The following is an 18,643-nucleotide window of genomic DNA, read 5'->3' on the forward strand; positions in this document are numbered from 1 at the left end:
TTTATAAGCAGCTTATACAAAAATTTTAAAATGATGAGTTGGAGCCATTTGGATGTTACATTGAAAAACCGTATAAGTATTTTCATCGTGGACAAATCTGATTGGAATAAAACGCATCCGTATTTTTAGAAAAAAAAAATACTTTTGTCAAATTGATAGAGTATGGTGGTGTCCTGAAATTGTCTTGCTGACAGTTGTGCCTTAGGCTCAACCTAGTAACAAGCCTTTAAGTCGAGTCATAAACCCATGATATAACTTAAATTGCTTACCATGGTTTTTCTGCTTCTAAAGCTATCCACGGAAGGAAATGGCTGTCAAACTGTCCGGATACATTTTTGATGCCAGTGCTGAAATTTTACCAAACCACAGCCTGAATGTGCTTCAAAATTTATAAAAGGTGGACTACTTCGAGACAAATAAATCTCTTCTGGTTTATAATCATTACAAACTGCATCCGTAAATAGCATATCATCCGAATTTTTCCAATCAAGTGTAATGAAGCTACCCATTGTATTAATTCTCGCGATAAACATATACATTGATTTATTAAATTTAAACTTGTCCATCAGCAGAAAAGTCACCTTCCAATCCTGGCTCAAGAACGGCAGCGTGTCCCAAAATAATTAAAGCAGCAGCGCCTAGATAAAATATTTAATGATCTATCATTCTCACATGAGACTTCTTCCTATACCTATAATCCAAAAAATAGCGCCTGTGGCTCCCGAGAAAAGTAGTAAAAGCAAAGAAACACCTGCATATGTAGCATAGAGAGATGATGGTGATAAAGCGGCTCCTCCGATTGTAAGAGGCCCGTCTAAACGAGAAATCAAGTAAAATCCACCGAAAACAAATGCAATAGTAAATACCAACCACCAACTTGTGATACTATAGCCATGTGTTTAGTATCTTCCCGTTCCTTACTCATCCTTAATTATACTTTACATTGCATAGATGCCCAAACCCAAGATAATTAACAAGTAATTTGCTGAAAAGTATTGTAAATTATAACTATGTAAAAATAGATGAGTTTTATATACCTTATAATAATACCGCATATACTTACTTCCAACGTTGACTAATAGTATGAAAAGAAGATGTGAAGCTGATTCTGTTTTTATCAAAAAAATCGCCAAGGGGTCTGAGATTAGCTAAACGCTGTTCACGGAACTTCTGAAGGAAAGAGAAGCGTGCATCGCTTGTCATGGAAGCTGCTGCAGCTCCGAGGGTTTGTGCTGTATTACTTGAAAGAAGTGGTGTAGACATAGTTCTTTGGCTCGAGTGTGAAGGAAAAAGAAAAAAAATTAAGTTTTCATTCTTGGCTTGCTTGGCCCTTCTCCGTTGCATTTAGTTCTCCGCTAATGGTAGGAACGAACGGCATCTTCGCTGTTGTGTCACAAGCTTACCTTTAGGTTGCAAAGTCCCGAGCAAATATCCTTTGTTTTTTAATTATCTATGGTTTAACAAGACAGCTTTAAATAAGAAAAAAATATTTACGATTAACAGGAAGCTACACCGAATTCTTGGCTTCAGTAGTGCTTTCTCTTGCTTGTAAGCCCGAAAGCACGTAACTATGTATTTCGTTTTCGTAAGACACAAAAGTTGATTTATAAGACGTTTACTCTTGAAAAAAAAAAGTTAAGAGGCATCGTCTACAATAAAAAAAGCAGACGTCAGGAATGCACTATGATAACATGGCGCTGTTAAGCCATGATTGTTTCCGGATGCATTGTACCAGGTCAAGTGTCACACATATTCAAAGAAGAGATTACAAAAGAGATTATTTATTCAAAGATAGGTAAATCAAAGCCATACGTATTTGGCAAAAAATCGTTAAAGCGAGCATTAGCATTTAATGCTTTCAATTCTTTGATATCGTCCGCATCTAATTTATAAGAAAACAAATCCAAATTGGACTTCATGCGGGATTCCTGGATACTCTTTGGAATAACAACTATGTTTTGTTGAGTAGCAAATGTTAAAAGCACTTGTCCATTGTTTCGGCCGTGCTTTTGAGCAATTTTTGTTACTGTGGGATGTGTCAGGAGATTAGGCAAATGGGCAGTAGTAGGAGGGACCTCTTCAAATACTGTGTTACCGAAGGAGGCATACGCAATGACTTCTATGCCCTGAGATTTTACCCAAGTAATAAGACGTTCTTGTAAAAGATAAGGATGAAATTCAATCTCCAAGATGGCGGGGGTAATTCTTGCGTAAGTCAATAAATCAAGGATACTTTGCACATTAAAATTAGAAAGCCCAATGTTACGAACAAGACCTAAATCAACTAAGTTTTCCATTGCCTTCCAAGTCTCATGGATAGGAGTACGTTCGAAAACAACTTTGTTGTCATCATTAAAGAAAGCTAGATTGGTTGATCTTGGATCAACAAATTCCGTAGCAAAAGGGAAATGGATGAGATAGAGATCGATGTAGTCCAAACCAAAGTTTTCCAACGTAACATCAAATGCGCGTTTTACGTTGTCTTTACTATGAAAAGAATTCCAAAGCTTACCGGTAACTATAGTCACATCAGAATATTGCTACATCAGTCGAATTTGCTAAAAATAACGTCTTACCGAATAGTTCTTCTCTTTTGACAATACCGTCATCAATAGCTTTTCTTATACCTTCACCTACTTGTGCCTCGTTTCCGTAACATAATGCAGCATCAATCAAGCGATACCCAGATTTGATGGCAGTGTAAATGATATCAGCGGTATCTTCGAGTGCAATCCCTATTTATTACTTGTCAATCAATTGAAAATATGACTTAGTCGTTTTATTTATTTACGAGCAGTGCCAAAGCCGACTAATGGGATTTTATCGCCTGTACGATTTAATTTGAGAAATTTGGTCATTTTTTTAACTGATTAAGAAGATAAAATTTTCATAAGTCAACCATTAACATCATCTTTATATATGTCCTATGTACTGTTTAGATTTCCGCCTCCTAATTTGTAATCAAGTGCGTTACTGCTTTTTGTTATGTCACTATTTTTCTAAGTCTCGTGATGTATGCATCCTGCTTGTATTATTCAGCCGCTATTTGTCATCCAACAATACTTCTAGAACCAGAAGCAAGAGTTCGCTTTTGGTAGTGAGGACACGTAATCCAATGTGTATTTCTATCATTTGCAGGAAGGTTGAGGGTAAATATAACCCCGATTTATATGGTCATAGCGATATCACTGCATTGTAGTACTCAGAAGCCTGAAAGTAGTCAAAATATGACTTTCCTATAGCTCGTTATTTCATAATTTAAAAAACTAGAAAGAAAAAGAATATCTGTTTATTAACCAGAGACAAAGATGTCTAATACAAATTTAGCACTACAGAGCTACTTTCTTCCGCCAGATCTGCCCCTTGAAAGTATTGTATCCTTTTGTTATTACCTTGTGTCGAAATTCGAAACAATAAATATAAGGCGCCCCCGGCGGGGAACCGACACCCGGTTTGTACGTATTGTTGTCATGTGTATTTCTATAATAAATAGCAATAGGATTATAGTTAATCTATTGCTTTAAATATACACGTTTGAGTAATTAACTTTTCTCTTTTGAGATAGTGGAAGTCCAATACTAGACCGAATATTAATGATTCAAGACCGAAAGCTATGTGATGAAGAATGTCATTGTGGTTCATTGTACGACAGTCGCTGAATAAGTTTTAGTGAATGGCTGAGTAGGGTTACTTTCCATGACTGGGTATACCTATGTGGCCAAATATACAAATAAAATATTTACCAGCAATGGAATCAAGAGTTAAGGTGACATTATACTTTTTTTTCAGTACATGATAATAAATTCGATGTTAATCATTATTTGGTGACACTTTTGCAGTCTCATGGTATTAGTATAAATCATATTATATAATCTACAGAAATAAGATGGTTACTTCGAAAAGTGGTGGCATTTATAATTACATAGCATCAAAGGTTTCTCCAATTACTAAGTAACTTTTGCGCGCGTTTTTGGTTCAATAAAACCCTATAAAATAGAACGCCAGAATCTGGCTTTTTCAAAATGTTGTCCGAAGGGAAATCAAGAATTTACAACAAGCAATGTGAATAAATCCACAAATGCTTGAGAATTGTATAAAAGCCTAATTTTTAGGTTTTCCTAACCGTTAAAATTGAAACGGAACAATATTCGCTATAGTGCTTTATAGTCGCAAATAATATCTTTAAAAATGAAGTCAAGCATCATTTATAATGGTCACACCACGATATACTATGTTGTTTTTATGTAGTTTTTTCTGAACTAGTTGTTATTTATGTATCAGTCAGACCAAATGGATGATTTAACTATTATTTTTTCTTTAAAATATACAATGACAAAGGAAACTTTATTTAGAAATATGCAAGTTTAAATGCGATACCTTCCCTGATCTTATTTTTTTCCTTCTCCCATATCACAACAATGATGACTATTCATTTTTTGGTTCTCTAAGCTGCTGCCGCAGATCCTCTTCCTCATCAGCCTAAGTTAAGTCTGAATTTAGTTATGTGGCAGACTATAAGCAAACAATTATTTACCAGCATTTTTTGTTGATCGATAAACCAAGCTGGTAATTGTAAGGGCAAAGTAACTAGGTCCAAATCAAACAACTCTATAAATTGCTCATTTACATATCTCGCCTTCGTGCCAGCATAAGATCTGTACTGTTATGCAAACATTTTAATCTCTATTTTCAGTCACTTTCATGCGAGAGGTTCCCTTACCTCTGTCACAATCGAACTAAAATTCCATCCTTCCAGTTTTCTTAGGCAACCAACCAAGGTACCTGTTTCGTGAATTCCAGATCTGCAAACTGTAAATATTGACCGTCCTTACGAATCTAATGGTAGACTTACGTGCACATGATCAAAATGGGATGTGTATCTACATCTAGAATCAACTCAAGTCCTTCTTTAATCAGCTCTTCAGAAACTGGTCTCCATGTCGAAGGCTGTGTTGGTTTCCATGTAGCCATTCCCACGTGAACTAATTTAATGTCGCCCTCTTCGATGAAATTAGAGGTGACTCTATTAGGTAATTCAGGGCTAAGCATAACTAAGGTTTTAAACCCAAATTGCTTTAAGTATGTAAAATGAGGTTGTTGTAACATGTCTGAACGGTAGATTCCTGGCGCTACAATGCCAAATTGTTCTGGTGGATTGACCAGATTCAGGTTATTTGCTCCCATTTTTTATCCAAAATCACAGAGTTATAAAGAAAGGAGTGCCCTTTATTTCAATTGTCTACTAGATGAGAAGTCACTCCGAGATAGTTTTGGAGAAGCGCTTCAGGTCGCATGGAGTAATTTTTTATACAATTTGCTAAAGTCTATACGTAGGTCTAAAACAATTTGCGTGCATTAACATATTAAATTATCTTGGCATATTCTAAACATTATAGAATGATCCTTTCAGTTTTTTTTTTTTTGTCATGAATTATGTTTAACTATTGTCACATAGTACTACTGAAACTCTGATAGACAACTACCCAGTTCAGAATTCGTTGTATATATATATATATGTAGCCTGAACATAATGTAGTACCTGTGCTTTCGTATGCAGACTTCACACTCACTCCAGAAGCAATCAAATCAATAAAATAATTAATTCGTTCATCCGTATACTTTCGGTAATGTTTTCCCCCTTCGAATTCAATTTTAGTTCAGGTTGATTAGGGTGAGTCTCGCGAAAAAAACATTTACTCTGGCTTCAGTCTCTGTTCAATATTCTTCGTCTGTTACGATCTCGCCAGCGGTAAAGCCTAATTCCTCAACAAGCTTATCGTCACACTCCATCTTATTCATTTAGCATAGATTAACAAGAATTGTTTCACTTGTGAACTCCACTTCAAAGGTTCATGTCGCTCATGAGATTGTCGATGCTTATTTCATGGTAAAAATTTATTCTTAATCTTTATTTTGGAAAAAATAGCTGTAGCTTTCTGGCTTTGGAAAACCAGTACGAAACAAAGCACAACTCGCGTAAAAATAAAGTTGAATTAGATGAAGTCATTCACATGAAGGAAAGAAGAAGGCATTTTACCAAGATCCATTTCAAAATAAGGCATTTAAAAAGAAAAAAAGAAAGAGGCGATGGTAGGCATGGACAACAACCCTTTCAAAAGTATTTAGAATTGTTTATAAAAGGCAACAACGTATATGACTAGAGTTTAATTACTCTAAATGTTTTTCATTTTCATTATTAATAAAAAGGGGGTTGGCGTCACTTTGCGGGTAGTGTAAGGCAAAGGACACCGGTGGATTCCAAAGGTAGCAAGCCAGAGCTTTAGATTCCAGGCGGAAAAAATTAGATTAACAACGTGAGGGACAATGTCCCTCATTATAGTTGTTAAACTATAAAGAACAGATACTACACTTGATCTTAGCCAAAAGGCCTGAGAGGATAAAGATTAAAAAAGTTTCTGCCTTTTGCTCCTCTTTTTATACTTTTTTTTTAGAAAATTTTTTTCACCATTTGTGACCTTTAATTTAGCAATTTGCAACTCATTCGCGGGTTCTCAAATGCGGTTATTGAAAATCAAATTTTATCCAAAAGCCACGATTTTATACCTTCAAGGCACTCGAGGTGATAAGATAGCTGCAAATGTTTGTATTTAGGTGTAATTTAGCTCATTTCAGTGGCAATTACACGAAAATTTTATAACTATTATAGCTGTACTTTTTTTTTTCAATATATGCCCGAGAAATTCAATAAAAATGCATTGTTTGCTAGTAGCAGCCCTAAACACAATCGTAAGTTTTTTAACTTAAATCATTTAGCCATGTTAAAAGAACCCATGTTGTGCAAGTAAATTAAAATCACTGCTATAACAGTACGACGGGTTAGTAATACTATGCTATTTATTAATCATGTAAAATTATATGACAATCCCATTGTGTTTTCTACTTTTTTTTTGATAAAAGCCTTTCTTTTTTTGGATGACTCTTGGGCTGTTACCACTATGATACAGTTTTATATCACTATTATTATTTATATTATTGTTACTTTTTTTGGTCGATTTGTGATAAATCGTACTAAGCTTCTTTGTGTTAGTTGAGATAAACTGTATACACTGACTTAGGGATGATTGCTTAATGGCCCTGAGCCAAAATTGTTCCTTTGTCTCTCGGTCGATCAGAAGCATAAATGAATTCTCTCTGCTCATTTTCCGTTTCATGTACTCTTCTGGTGTTAAGTTGGCAGATGATGAAGGTGTCAGCTGTTGACTAAACCGACTACGTGGTGTCATTGTATAACTTTGCACTTGAGAGGATAGATAAACTTCTTCGTCGTCATCATAATATCTTACTTGACTAGTGCTCGATATTGGAGATCCAGAAAATAAATTTTGTAGTATGATTTGATGCGCATTTTTCTCGTTGTGAGATTCCTGATATCCTCGTTTAAACGATTCTGCCTCAGTTAAATCAGGAGAAGAAGTTCTTCTCAGATATATGTCAGTGTTTTCGTCAATCGGAGAATGTGATTCGGATGAGCTCCAACTATTACTATCGTCCGCTGCATGATATGTTTGAGCTTTTGTTGCTTGAAGTGGCTGTTTTCCTAATTTTTTCTTGGACATTTCGGGAGCAAATGAATGTATTGGTGACGGTATAGATCGTATAGACTCTAATGGTGTGCTATATCTACTGTATATACTGTCTTGTTCTGGTAAGTCTTTTTGTAAATTGTATAATTTTGGGTTCACGTTAAGCCATTTTGATTTCTGAGGTTTTGTATACCATTGTTGCTGTTCTGATAACACCTTTTTGGCATTCTCTTCATAGTTGTGATGAGGGATAAGACTAGATATATTGTAATTGTTGCTATTTATATTTGGGATTGAGTAATTATGATCATTACTGATGACGCTTATAGGTGAGTTCATTATGGCAAGATTAAGCCCAGGACTGTATATTTTAGGCTTATCGGGTGTGCTACTTTTTAAAGAAAGACTTTTGACGCTTTTTGTCACATCATCATTTTCCTCATTGATAATGGTTTTTGAAACCATTTCAATTTTCCAAATATATTCACTCGGTATGTTATCAATTTGTAGAATGCTTTCGATGAACGCAAGTGGGCCTTGAGGTGACTGACTGATGCTTCTATTAATCTCATAACTTCTATTTTTGCTATTCGGTAACGACCCTGCCACGTATACTGAGTTTGATGGGCTGGTAGGCTGTGTACTATTTGATTCTGATAAATTGCAAGAAGAAAAATTGTATTGCTCGCTAAAGCTTAGGATGCTGTTTGGTGACAATACGGTGTTTATGGCTGCGGTACTTTTATTGCTATTGATAGAGTTGGGCTTGCAGGTCGATGAAGAACCAGGCATCAAGGCCGATCTAAGATACAATGACTGCTGACTCAGAGTAACTGTATCACCGTGAACTAAACATCGAAGTTTTTTGATGGAGTTATCCAAGTCAAAAAAAGTGTCGTCATGCTGATGGTAGGCTGTGCCTGAAATATCGATTTCCCATTTCAAACCAATATCCGTGTCATATGATGGGGTCAACTGATTTTTGGGTTGCCTATATTGAATCAAACTGATATTGGCACGATTTCCATCAAGGGAGTTTTGTTGTTTTGATTTGCTTAAGAAGGTTGGTTCAGTGATATCAAATTGGCCTGAACATAGTAATTGACTATCCCCAGTAAATATATATGGAGATGTCTCCTCTGTAGATGTATTGAACTTCCAAAATATGTTGCTATTACTTATTGCCTTATTGCTTGACGCTGGTACAGTTGCTACTTCAGATAAATCTAAATGGTAGGATTTTTGCCTACTGAGGTAGTCTCCCGATCTGATATTCTTTAATCGAAAGAGGCTATCATGAAACACCAGATTTGAAAATTTGTGAATAATGTTGTTGATAAAATCTCTTGTTTTAGTATATTGAGCTGGGAAAAATTCGTGCATTGGTTTGAGGCTTGTTCTCCAAATGACTGAGTAGTTCTTTGGGTTATTGTGTAATATATCCTGTGACAATTTCTCCAACTACTCGACGTCAAATGAGGAATCATTAGTAAACAGTGCATTTTTTTTTTTTTGCGGAAAAGAAGCTACGTACATCTCTTTTTATATTTTTTATATCCGTATCTTCATTTATACTAAGCTTTCTGATTGCTTTGTATCCTAGAGTAGATAATTTTTAGAGTTTTGTTTAAAAAAAAAAGTGTTTTGTAACTTCTTACCAATTTGCACTCGCTGAGGCCACAAAAAACCGAACTTATCCCAAATTAGACACAATTTGTCCCATGACTTCTGCGGACTATGAGGCCAATGCTCCTCCGCTTTGCTTAATTCATCCACGAAATCCTGAGTTAGCCTTGCTATATTATCCACAATGATATATGCTTTTACATTGTATTTCGCCAAGTGAAGAGCCGTCGTATTGAGCGAAGAGTCAGGATGGAATATGGATTTGCAGACAGAAAGTGATTTTATTGTGTCTGTATCACATGGATTAGATGTATTAGACTCAAGTAAATTAGCGGTCCATTCAGATTTGGTACAGATAAATGTAGACTCAGTTTTGGTGTTCTGCTCGTATACGATATATGGCACTGAATTTTGAACGAAACATGGTTCCATAGCCAACTTTCCATGAGGCGTGATACCAATGTTCCAGTCTCGTAAAGTGCTTAATATATGTCGTCGTTCGTTCTTATTCGACTCGGTATCTTGCATTAAGGGTTGTTTTAAGAGAGAATTTGGCTTCAACTATATTTTTTCAGTTTAAGAAATTAAGAAAGAGAAAGAAGAAAAAAAAAGAGAAGAAAAAAACACAGCTGCTCCATAACAATGGTAATGTGGGACCCATTGGGACAGTCACATTAGACATGCTCCTTTCACTCGCAAACACAACGAAGTATTGCCATATACAGCCGTTTACCGCAAATTACAAAATCAAATTTCAAACATGTCGCATTAAAAAAAGATAAGCTTTCGATCACTTTCTATGAAACTTAATGGAATTAAAAATGATATTTACTCCGTGTCACGTTAATAGGGTCGGAAAGCCTTTTATGGAATTTCCTTACGTATTTCTAAAAAAGACGTAGAATAAAAAATGGGACTCCCCTTCGGATCGCACCTACACTTGCGCTTATATAAAGATAAATGGTTAAATCAATGGGCATAAGGCTTACCAGTTTCAATGATTGCTGTTCTTAGGGACAGGCATGGTGTACGTAGTTGCGGTGCCTTGGTTATCCTTCAGACCTGGAAACAAGAATATACAATCAAAGACAATGCAATAGTTGCGAATAAATGTATATTAAACAACTTGTACTTCTTCTTTTGATTAAATCATTACTCTTTCGTCCTTGAGTTCGTTTGATCTTAATCTTACGCAGAAATATTAGGGTAAGGTCCAAAGGAGAAGTTAGAAGTATTAAAGCTTCAACACACGCAGACAGGTTTATCACATGTTAATTTTGATAAATCTGCATCCAGTTTAAGACGATGACTTATATTTATCTCTTGGTGTCAGTTAAGGTATCATAATTCGATATTATAACTACGCGCACCCTGGCTTTCCCTTGGGGACCTGTGAAGTACTGAACTGCCCTTTTTTTAAAAAGCCTCTCTTTGGCGTTGGAACGACCATAAGCAATTTTCACAAGATATGGATTATTTGAACAGCGTTAGACTCGTTTTTTTTTTTTTTTTTTTTTTTTTTTTTTTTGAAAATCAAGAGCTATTTGTAGAACCCTAAATTTGTCATTATTCCCCAATTCATTCTTCTAAAATAGACAAATGATGAGAAGGTTATGTCATATGTTGATTCGTGAGAATATCATGAGCTACCAATTGTTTGTCTGTTGCTAATACAGGATCATATTTAATATACTAAAGCAAATGAAAGCTCAATACTTCATAGTTCTTGTGCAGAATCAAGTCGCAAACTGAAGCATTGATCGGAGGAATGGGGTAATATATCACAAAGCATTTGGTACAAAGTTGCAAATAAATCTACGGTTAGCTGGACCAAATGATACGTGATTGTAGAAATGCTCATCTCAACCTTAATCAAACAGCCTGTTCCACCCTCTGATCTTGTCAGGGCACACTTTGAAAGCGACCGGTGCAGGCAATTGATTGGGTAGTTACAAAAAAACCTGCGGTGAGCAAAAAAAAACACCTTGTTCCCTTTTTTAAAAAAACTTCATCAAGACATCAAAAGCAAAACGATATGATGGAAGAGTGTAATCTTGTCCATTTCGACCAACAGGTAGCCGGTCACGACAAGCTGATGTTGATGTCAACCAATGATCTCATTGTAGTGAAACCTTGTAAAAAACGGGAATTAGACTTTTATCAAGATGCACTTAATTTTCCTGATTTCCAAGACTTTATTCCCGAATGTTATGGCACAGTTCGTGCAGCCACCGAAAAGGATTTGAAACTGTTGGATAAATCTGAACTTGATGATGGCACAGTAAAACTTGATAACAACCAAACTTCGGATCATATCCTTTTTCAATCAAAAATAATAACATTTAGGCAAAAATTCAAGCCACACTTTAATATCCCTAACCTTATTTGTTCACAAAATCTTTGTTTGGAAAACGTGTTGCATGGATTTACTAAACCTTGTATTTTAGACTTAAAAATGGGATCACTGTTATATGATCAAGATGCAACAGAAGAAAAACGTAAAAGAATGATCAACCATTCTGTAACAACTACATCAAGCACTCTTGGGTTAAGGTTTAGTGGTTTAAAGGTACAACAGAAAACAAAACAACATAAACAGCCAAACTAAGAACGGAATAGGTATATAATTCCGTTCAAAGAAGATATGCTACGTTTGAAAAGAAATACGGACAATCTCGTACAGCTGAAAACATAATTGATGCATTACTTGGATTTTTGTTTCCAGTCTCAATATATGCAAGTAATGCTGAGAAGGATGCCAAATATGTAACGGATAAGACAGATCAGGACGATGTAAAGAAGGAGAAAATACCAACAAAATATTCAAAATGGGTGATTGAATGCTTTATAGATACCATCAAAGAAATTAGAGAGTCCATCATCGAACATCCCAATTTACAGCTTATTGGTTCCTCACTGTTGTTTATTTACGAGGGAGACCGAGCTGCGGCAGACAGTACTTGGAAGCAGATGTTAGAAGAAGACGATATACCAGAGAACAAAGAACTTAAAGCCGACGACGATGAGTTATCTCCAAAAATGTGTGATATACGCTTAATTGATTTTGCCCATTCAGATTGGCATGCTGATAGAAAAGATCAGGATCCAGAGTTAGTGAAGGGCTTTGATAACATCATTGCTTTGTTAGAAGATTGTTTAAAAAGACAACGTCAAGAAAAATTGTAAATTATGAAATAAAATCGCGTCGCGCTTTTAAAGCCTTCAAAAAGATTTGAGGCCAACTCTAATTCTGCAACGCGTTTCTTCCTCTCTTTTTTTTTTAAAAAAAAATGAAGTTAAAATCAAGAGGTTTAAAATTGAAAGAAAATGACAACAATGTAGAGCCCGACATGGAAGCTTCACCAAAACGTAATAGAAGGCTCAAAAGAATTATCATTGAAGAGAGTAGTAGCGAAGACAGCGACAACAGTAATGACGAGGACGACACCCCTTTGTTTCAAAGGAAAGCAGTAAAGCAGACACTTGACAAAAAGGGAGCTATTATAAAAAAACCAAGGATCTCGGTTGAGGAAGAGGAAGAGGTTTCATTCTCGGAGCTGGACAAGGTGGATACCAAGTTAAAGTCTACAGAGTTTGAAGCACCTTATAAATTCAAAGCTCCCATTACACCGCCTTCTAATGAGTTTAAAGCGCCAATGGCGCCGCCTACGACTGCATTTAAGGCACCTTCTGACACCTTTAAAGCACCTTTTAACGACTTCAAAGCACCTTCTAACGACTTTAAGGCACCTTCTAACAACTTTAGGGCACCTTCTAACGACTTCAAGGAACCTTCCAAGGACTTTTCAAGACCTTCCGATAACTTCAAAGCGCCAATGACTGGAGTTGAAGAAAATCAGCAGAGCAATTGTAATAACAAGGAATGATGTTTATATGATAGTGACATGATATTAACTTTTTACTGCGCAGTGCATTCTAGTAGATTAGCTCATTATATGACAAGTATTTGTGAAGATTTAGACAGTTATAATTACAGTAAAGTTAAATCGACAGATTCGCTACTTACGTTCAGGGACGACGATGACATGCCCACTTTGGATATTACTGTGATGAGAAAGTTTACATTGCTGACAACAAATACAAACAGACACTTCAAAAATTTGGACTCAGTAGATATGGTTAAATTTGGGAAGATCATAAAGTTAATGGAAAACACAGTGATTGTTTCTACAGATATCGATGTCATTGACCATTATGCAAAGAATACACAAGACAACAGAGAATCTACGCTAAGTAGATTATCTAATATCAGCGATGCCTTGGATACATGCTCAATGATATTTGAATTATTAACAACATGCAAGTTGGATAAAAAGTTTCTTTCGAGAAATCTTATCACCAATTGTCTTCATTTTATCAAAAATCAACTAGACTACACCATATACCCTCTTATTGATTTAAACGGAACCGAAGATGAAGCCACCACACGTAAGTAGATCCTTATAGGTATGTTTGTATATGTCACATACCAACACCCTTCCTTTAATAGTATCATCCGATGCACATACCTTTCTTAAACTTGTCACATCACTACCTAAGGAAAAACAAATCGTTTCAGCATTCATACCACACGTCATTCGATTTTTCAGGCGCGCTTTTGCATTGATATTAGCAGAGGATTTAGATGATGATGTTCTTGTTATTGTAGCGTACATTGGAATGGCACCATTTTTTCATGACTGTTCCGAAGATCACAGATCCATTCTTCTTTCAAGTCAAGAAAATGATGGAACCTTCAATCCATACGAGCAACTCAAATTCTGTGCTTTAGATATCTTGAAGCATATCTTTAGCAAATATCCCAAGCACCGTCGATGGATCTTTGAAGAAATTCTGACTAGTCTTGGTACCCTCACTACCATGGATGGCAAAAGAAAGTATAGATTGCGTGATAACAAATCCATCAATGTCATTAGTGCTTTATTCATGCAATTAGTTCAATGCAGTGCATCCCTTAGCGATTTGGCATCACACAAGAGCTGGTTTAAAAAATGGAGCATCCGCTACCAAAAGGTATCAAAGAACAAAGATATGGATCAAATGAAGCTCCTGGATGATAAGCTAGTTCGTCGTGCCGCAACGGCCTGGAGATTAGGTGCTGAAGCAGCTGCAAATTGTGCTTCGTTCTTTTTGGAATTTTTAATGTCGAAATGTAAATCTAGAAAGTCAGACTCTTACTCCCTTCAGGAATACAGACAAATTCTTTTCGCTACACTGGAGGACATCATGAGTGTTTTTAATGATCCCGAGTGGCCTGTCGCAGAACTTATCATGAGAGTCTTTAGCCGTATTTTGGTAATTATAAAGATTATCTTTTACCCACATTGATTTACTAATGTTCTCTTTTTAAAAAAAAAGATATCCCTTTTGGAAGAAAACCACTCTGATATATTCCTAAAAACTCTCGCCATCAAATGGCTTGGAATCATAGCATGCAAGATTAAAACAGGATACAATAGACTAGCAGGGGAAAACAAAACATATACACCAGAATGGATTTCCGAATTGAATGAAACCCTTGCTATAAAAGTTGGTATGGAGACACCAATCACCTCGATCTCTCTACTGGACCAATGTCGTAAAAAATTGTTAGACAACACTATAGAGGAAAGAATGAGTACAAGTGTCTCTCAATTTTATTTATGTAATTGGGGTTTTATCGAATCTGTTATTTGGACCAAGGCAAATAAAGGCTGGGAATTAGACGATAAAAAGAGTAAACCAAAGCCTGCATCAATATCAACTGCAGCAAGTACAGGAGTAGACGCGAATGATAAGGAGGAGGAAGATCTCGATGGAGATAGTACTATGACTGACACTCCGGATAAATCAACTGATGAGGATGAAGTCAAGTGGCCGAAGGAGACAGCTTTATTGCTAGGAGAAACATGTAAATATTATTGGTTGACGTGTTTGGGTATACAGTACAACTTTCCAAAGTCAAGCACCAATTACGAATTCCCTGAAATGTCAAGAACGGATTACACATTATTGACAGAGCTTTTGGCTTCACGCCAAACATTATACACTAGTTTCAATTTTATCCTGTCAGAGATCTTGACTTGCATTGAAAAAGATGGTGTTCTATACAGAACAAATGCTTTAAAAGCAATTGGGAAAATCGCTTCTGAGGTTCCCGAGATTCTGGATGAGGTATTCATTGATACATGTTTACTTATATTGTAAATATAACATGATTTATTCTGCTTTAGATACGTGTACGTAATTCAGTACTTCAAAGAATTCATGATCCATCTCCTTCTGTCAGAGATGCCGCAGTGGACGTCGTGGCGAAATACCTGGGTCGTTTGGATAATGTGCCAATTAAGCTTTACGAAGCTGTCAGTAGTAGAATTATGGTAACACTTTCTTCGTGGTCATATATCTCGAACGGCACTGACTTCTTAATAGGATACATCTTATATTGTGCGTAAGCGACTTGTCAAGCTTTTACAAGATCTCTACTTCAAATTTTACGATCCCGAGATCAAGATTGATATCGCATCCAAATTGATTTTACGAATTGGTGATAATGAAGTAGTGATCAGTCAACTGGCTCTTAAAACCACTCAAACTATTCTATTTCAACCTTTTGAGATCATCGAAAAGGAGGGAAACGATTATTTCGGCTACTCGTACGCTAATTCCCCCAAGGAACGTAAACGTAAAATCACAGACTTGACCAAAGTCATTACAGGTGCTGTTTCTAAATTGGATCCTTCTATTACTACTCAAAATGCAGCTCTGGCTCAAATCATCCAGAAGGTAGGGTCTATATATTTATGTGGAACTACATGAGTAACAACTACGTCTTTTCTTTTTGTAGACCGTGAATTCAGCTGATGAAAAATCCAAGATTTGGTATGACAAAGTATTTCAATGGATTGTCGATTCTCTGTTTGATCGCATGATAACGCTTGATGAGGAAGAGAATTCCGAAGAGTTTATCCATTGTTTGGCTACGGTGTATTCCTTCACTAGATCATGTCCCGAGTTACTTCGTGAAACGCAAATATCTATGCTACAGCCGTATTTGTGTATATCTTCAGATGTATGTATTTAAAAAGTAACGATAATAACATGATATTCATCTTTTAATTGATAGGAGGATTGGACAAAGGCACGCTATGTATTGACAATTTATAGAGATGTATTACCCCGTATGAAGTACCATGATCCAGCTTTTACTCAGTCCGTTGAACGGGTATTGATGCAAGTATTGAGAAACTGTCCTCTGGATATTATCCCTTATGGTATCTCGTGTCTTTGTGTCATCATTGATCGCATTTCATTCAGGTACAATATTGTCATCAAAATGCTTGGATCGTCTGTTAGTAAGTTTGTTACACATTTAGTTGTTTTCTGTTGTTGATTATTAATGCATATCATAGACAGACTTCGACAAGTTCGAGAGTTCATCAGCAATGGTGGAAGTACAGCCAATGGGTCTTTCTCCGGTGTATTAAAGATGCTCCTCATCTGCGGTTTACTTTGCCAACATTTCGAATTTGATAAGAGGCGTGAAAAGGAGCCCGAAGAAATGCAAAGCTTGAACCTGGTCTACAAGGGAGATATTAGTACATTGGTGTTTGATTTATTGCAGTTTTTCACAGGTCAAATTATGGAGGAGCTTGGTGAAGAGGGAATAACCATGCGCATGACTGCTTTACAAGGATTGGGTTATTTCTTTGCTTCTCATCCAACCTTTATGATTTCACAATCAAGTACTGCTTTGATGGATAAAATCTTTGAAGAAGGCACGCCTCAATTGAAAACGCAACTTATGCGTGTATTCCAAGAGTTTTTGGGCGCAGAAGAAAAAAGAATTGAGAGACGAGATGAAGTTGCTGGTGAATCGACTATTGTAGAAACAATTGACGTGGATACACTTTTAGGAAATACCGAAGAATACGCTGAACTCGGGGTAAATGGATCGCTGATGCAACGATACCTCAAAAAGATTTTAGTATGTGCACTTTCAAAAACAGATGATCTACGCTATTCCGCATTCGAAGTTGTGTCTTCGATTATTCATCAAGGCCTAGCTCATCCTGTGTTATGCATGGCTGTAATTGTGGCAGCAGAAACAAGTCCAGACATCATTCTCCGAAACAAGGCATACTATTTACATAAATACACCCACGACAAACATGGTCCTATTCTATATACCAGAATGAACGAATACTTGTCCACGTCCTACGACTATCAAAAAATGCTGTTTGATGATGGATTCGTTAAAGGTAAGCAATAAATAAAGTTTGAAGAAAAGATCACTAACTTTGCCGCATAATAGGATATGGTAAAAGAGGAGGAGACTCTAAAGTGGATCCAGTATTGGGACTTACGTACTCTGTGTTAAAAGACAAGAAGAGACCTAAGTTGGACTTCTTAGGTGCACTCGTAAAGCCATTTGCATTTGACTTAAAAAGTTCAGATCCTGAGGATGTTGATATCAATTATCTGAAATATTTGGCAGAAAATACTTTTACACTTGACTTGGGAAATACCGAAGAGGTCCTTCATATAGTTTACGTTATGGATCGCATATTAATGACACTTGGTGCTGATTTATTATCCTATATTCATTTCCTTAAAAAGCAAGGTATTGTCACATCTGTTACTGGTGATGAACAAATCCATGAGGATGAAGAGTTAGACCGTGATTTCTTGGTTGCATCTAAGATAGCGATTGCTTTGTGTATCCTCATGTACGTCAAAAACCTACTTGTGGAGCTTTATGATATACCTGATGAGTACGTATATGTCAATTTCTAATTATATTTTGCAGTTGAAATTAATTTTTGTTTTTATTAGTGAAATCCGTGAATTTAATCCAAACATGAAAAAAAAAAACCGAGAAGTAACAAAAGATTTGGAGATGAATGGTTTAATTGAATGGGATCAGTTATTATTCTTTAGACACGGCAAGTTAAATAGAATAACAGCCTCAGATGCTTGCTGCAAGTTTGAATATTTGATTATGAACGACACCACAGCGGTTATTACAGAAGAAGATTAAATCGAATAATATTGTATGCACCATGTAAATTAATGTAAATAATAAACGTCTTTTTTAAACGTAAATCATAGTTACGGAAGGTTAAATAGCTTTAAAACTGATTTAAAAAACCAGTTGACTTTCTCAAAAGCCAAAGATATTATTAATGTTTCTATTACGAAGTGCTCCTAAGTAGCACTAGAGCTTCTCATTCTTCGCTTCAAGATTAAGGAAAATAGCATAGCATATCAAAGAAAGATAACAGATGAGCATTCAAACCCACAACGTCTCACGAAACACGATTTTCCCCAAAAAATGAATGCCTTCTATCAGAATTGAACTGATGACCTTCTGCTTACTAGGCAGACGCTCTGCCAACTGAGCCAAGAAGGCTTTTTTGATGATTTGTCATATGCTTTTCTGGTTTCGTCGGTTGTTCAAATTGAGCCAATCA

General features: G+C 36.1%; 6 protein-coding genes and 1 non-coding gene across 7 annotated transcripts; 2 read left to right on the forward strand and 5 right to left on the reverse strand.

The window, feature by feature from the left end:
- Positions 1-552: 552 nt before the first annotated feature.
- On the reverse strand, positions 553-1,263 carry EV154DRAFT_565354 (PRA1 family protein-domain-containing protein; the record flags this gene model as incomplete). The annotated part of the gene is made up of 4 exons (XM_051605896.1): positions 553-638; positions 692-885; positions 943-1,008; positions 1,064-1,263. The coding sequence occupies 4 exons, from the start codon at positions 1,261-1,263 to the stop codon at positions 553-555; spliced, it is 546 nt and encodes a 181-aa protein (XP_051455952.1).
- Positions 1,264-1,758: 495 nt separating this feature from the next.
- Positions 1,759-2,905, reverse strand: EV154DRAFT_467213 (4-dihydromethyltrisporate dehydrogenase). The gene is made up of 3 exons (XM_051597758.1): positions 2,792-2,905; positions 2,577-2,735; positions 1,759-2,518 (listed from the first exon to the last, which is right to left on the reverse strand). The coding sequence occupies exons 1-3, from the start codon at positions 2,856-2,858 to the stop codon at positions 1,782-1,784; spliced, it is 963 nt and encodes a 320-aa protein (XP_051455953.1). The 5' UTR covers positions 2,859-2,905; the 3' UTR covers positions 1,759-1,781.
- A 1,569-nt stretch (positions 2,906-4,474) lies between these two features.
- Positions 4,475-5,184, reverse strand: EV154DRAFT_423790 (tyrosine phosphatase family-domain-containing protein; the record flags this gene model as incomplete). The annotated part of the gene is made up of 3 exons (XM_051596155.1): positions 4,475-4,660; positions 4,721-4,802; positions 4,853-5,184. The coding sequence occupies 3 exons, from the start codon at positions 5,182-5,184 to the stop codon at positions 4,475-4,477; spliced, it is 600 nt and encodes a 199-aa protein (XP_051455954.1).
- A 1,623-nt stretch (positions 5,185-6,807) lies between these two features.
- Positions 6,808-9,780, reverse strand: EV154DRAFT_514545 (uncharacterized protein). The gene is made up of 3 exons (XM_051602146.1): positions 9,203-9,780; positions 9,079-9,143; positions 6,808-9,005 (listed from the first exon to the last, which is right to left on the reverse strand). The coding sequence occupies exons 1-3, from the start codon at positions 9,696-9,698 to the stop codon at positions 6,873-6,875; spliced, it is 2,694 nt and encodes an 897-aa protein (XP_051455955.1). The 5' UTR covers positions 9,699-9,780; the 3' UTR covers positions 6,808-6,872.
- Positions 9,781-10,723: 943 nt separating this feature from the next.
- On the forward strand, positions 10,724-12,494 carry EV154DRAFT_514550 (uncharacterized protein). Its single transcript, XM_051602147.1, has 3 exons — positions 10,724-11,481; positions 11,563-11,737; positions 11,788-12,494. The coding sequence occupies exons 1-3, from the start codon at positions 11,206-11,208 to the stop codon at positions 12,354-12,356; spliced, it is 1,020 nt and encodes a 339-aa protein (XP_051455956.1). The 5' UTR covers positions 10,724-11,205; the 3' UTR covers positions 12,357-12,494.
- EV154DRAFT_277666 (sister chromatid cohesion C-terminus-domain-containing protein) lies at positions 11,973-18,275 on the forward strand. The gene is made up of 11 exons (XM_051594732.1): positions 11,973-13,040; positions 13,101-13,619; positions 13,681-14,486; positions 14,550-15,344; positions 15,404-15,550; positions 15,603-15,956; positions 16,018-16,242; positions 16,297-16,525; positions 16,583-17,431; positions 17,485-17,944; positions 18,006-18,275. The coding sequence occupies exons 1-11, from the start codon at positions 12,461-12,463 to the stop codon at positions 18,208-18,210; spliced, it is 5,169 nt and encodes a 1,722-aa protein (XP_051455957.1). The 5' UTR covers positions 11,973-12,460; the 3' UTR covers positions 18,211-18,275.
- A 234-nt stretch (positions 18,276-18,509) lies between these two features.
- Positions 18,510-18,582, reverse strand: EV154DRAFT_t78. Its single transcript has one exon. It is a non-coding gene; the product is annotated as a tRNA-Thr (tRNA).
- Positions 18,583-18,643: the final 61 nt, after the last annotated feature.

The sequence above is a fragment of the Mucor mucedo genome, assembly GCF_025094135.1.
Source record: "Mucor mucedo strain NRRL 3635 chromosome Unknown EV154scaffold_69, whole genome shotgun sequence".
Classification (NCBI taxonomy): Eukaryota; Fungi; Mucoromycota; class Mucoromycetes; order Mucorales; family Mucoraceae; genus Mucor; species Mucor mucedo.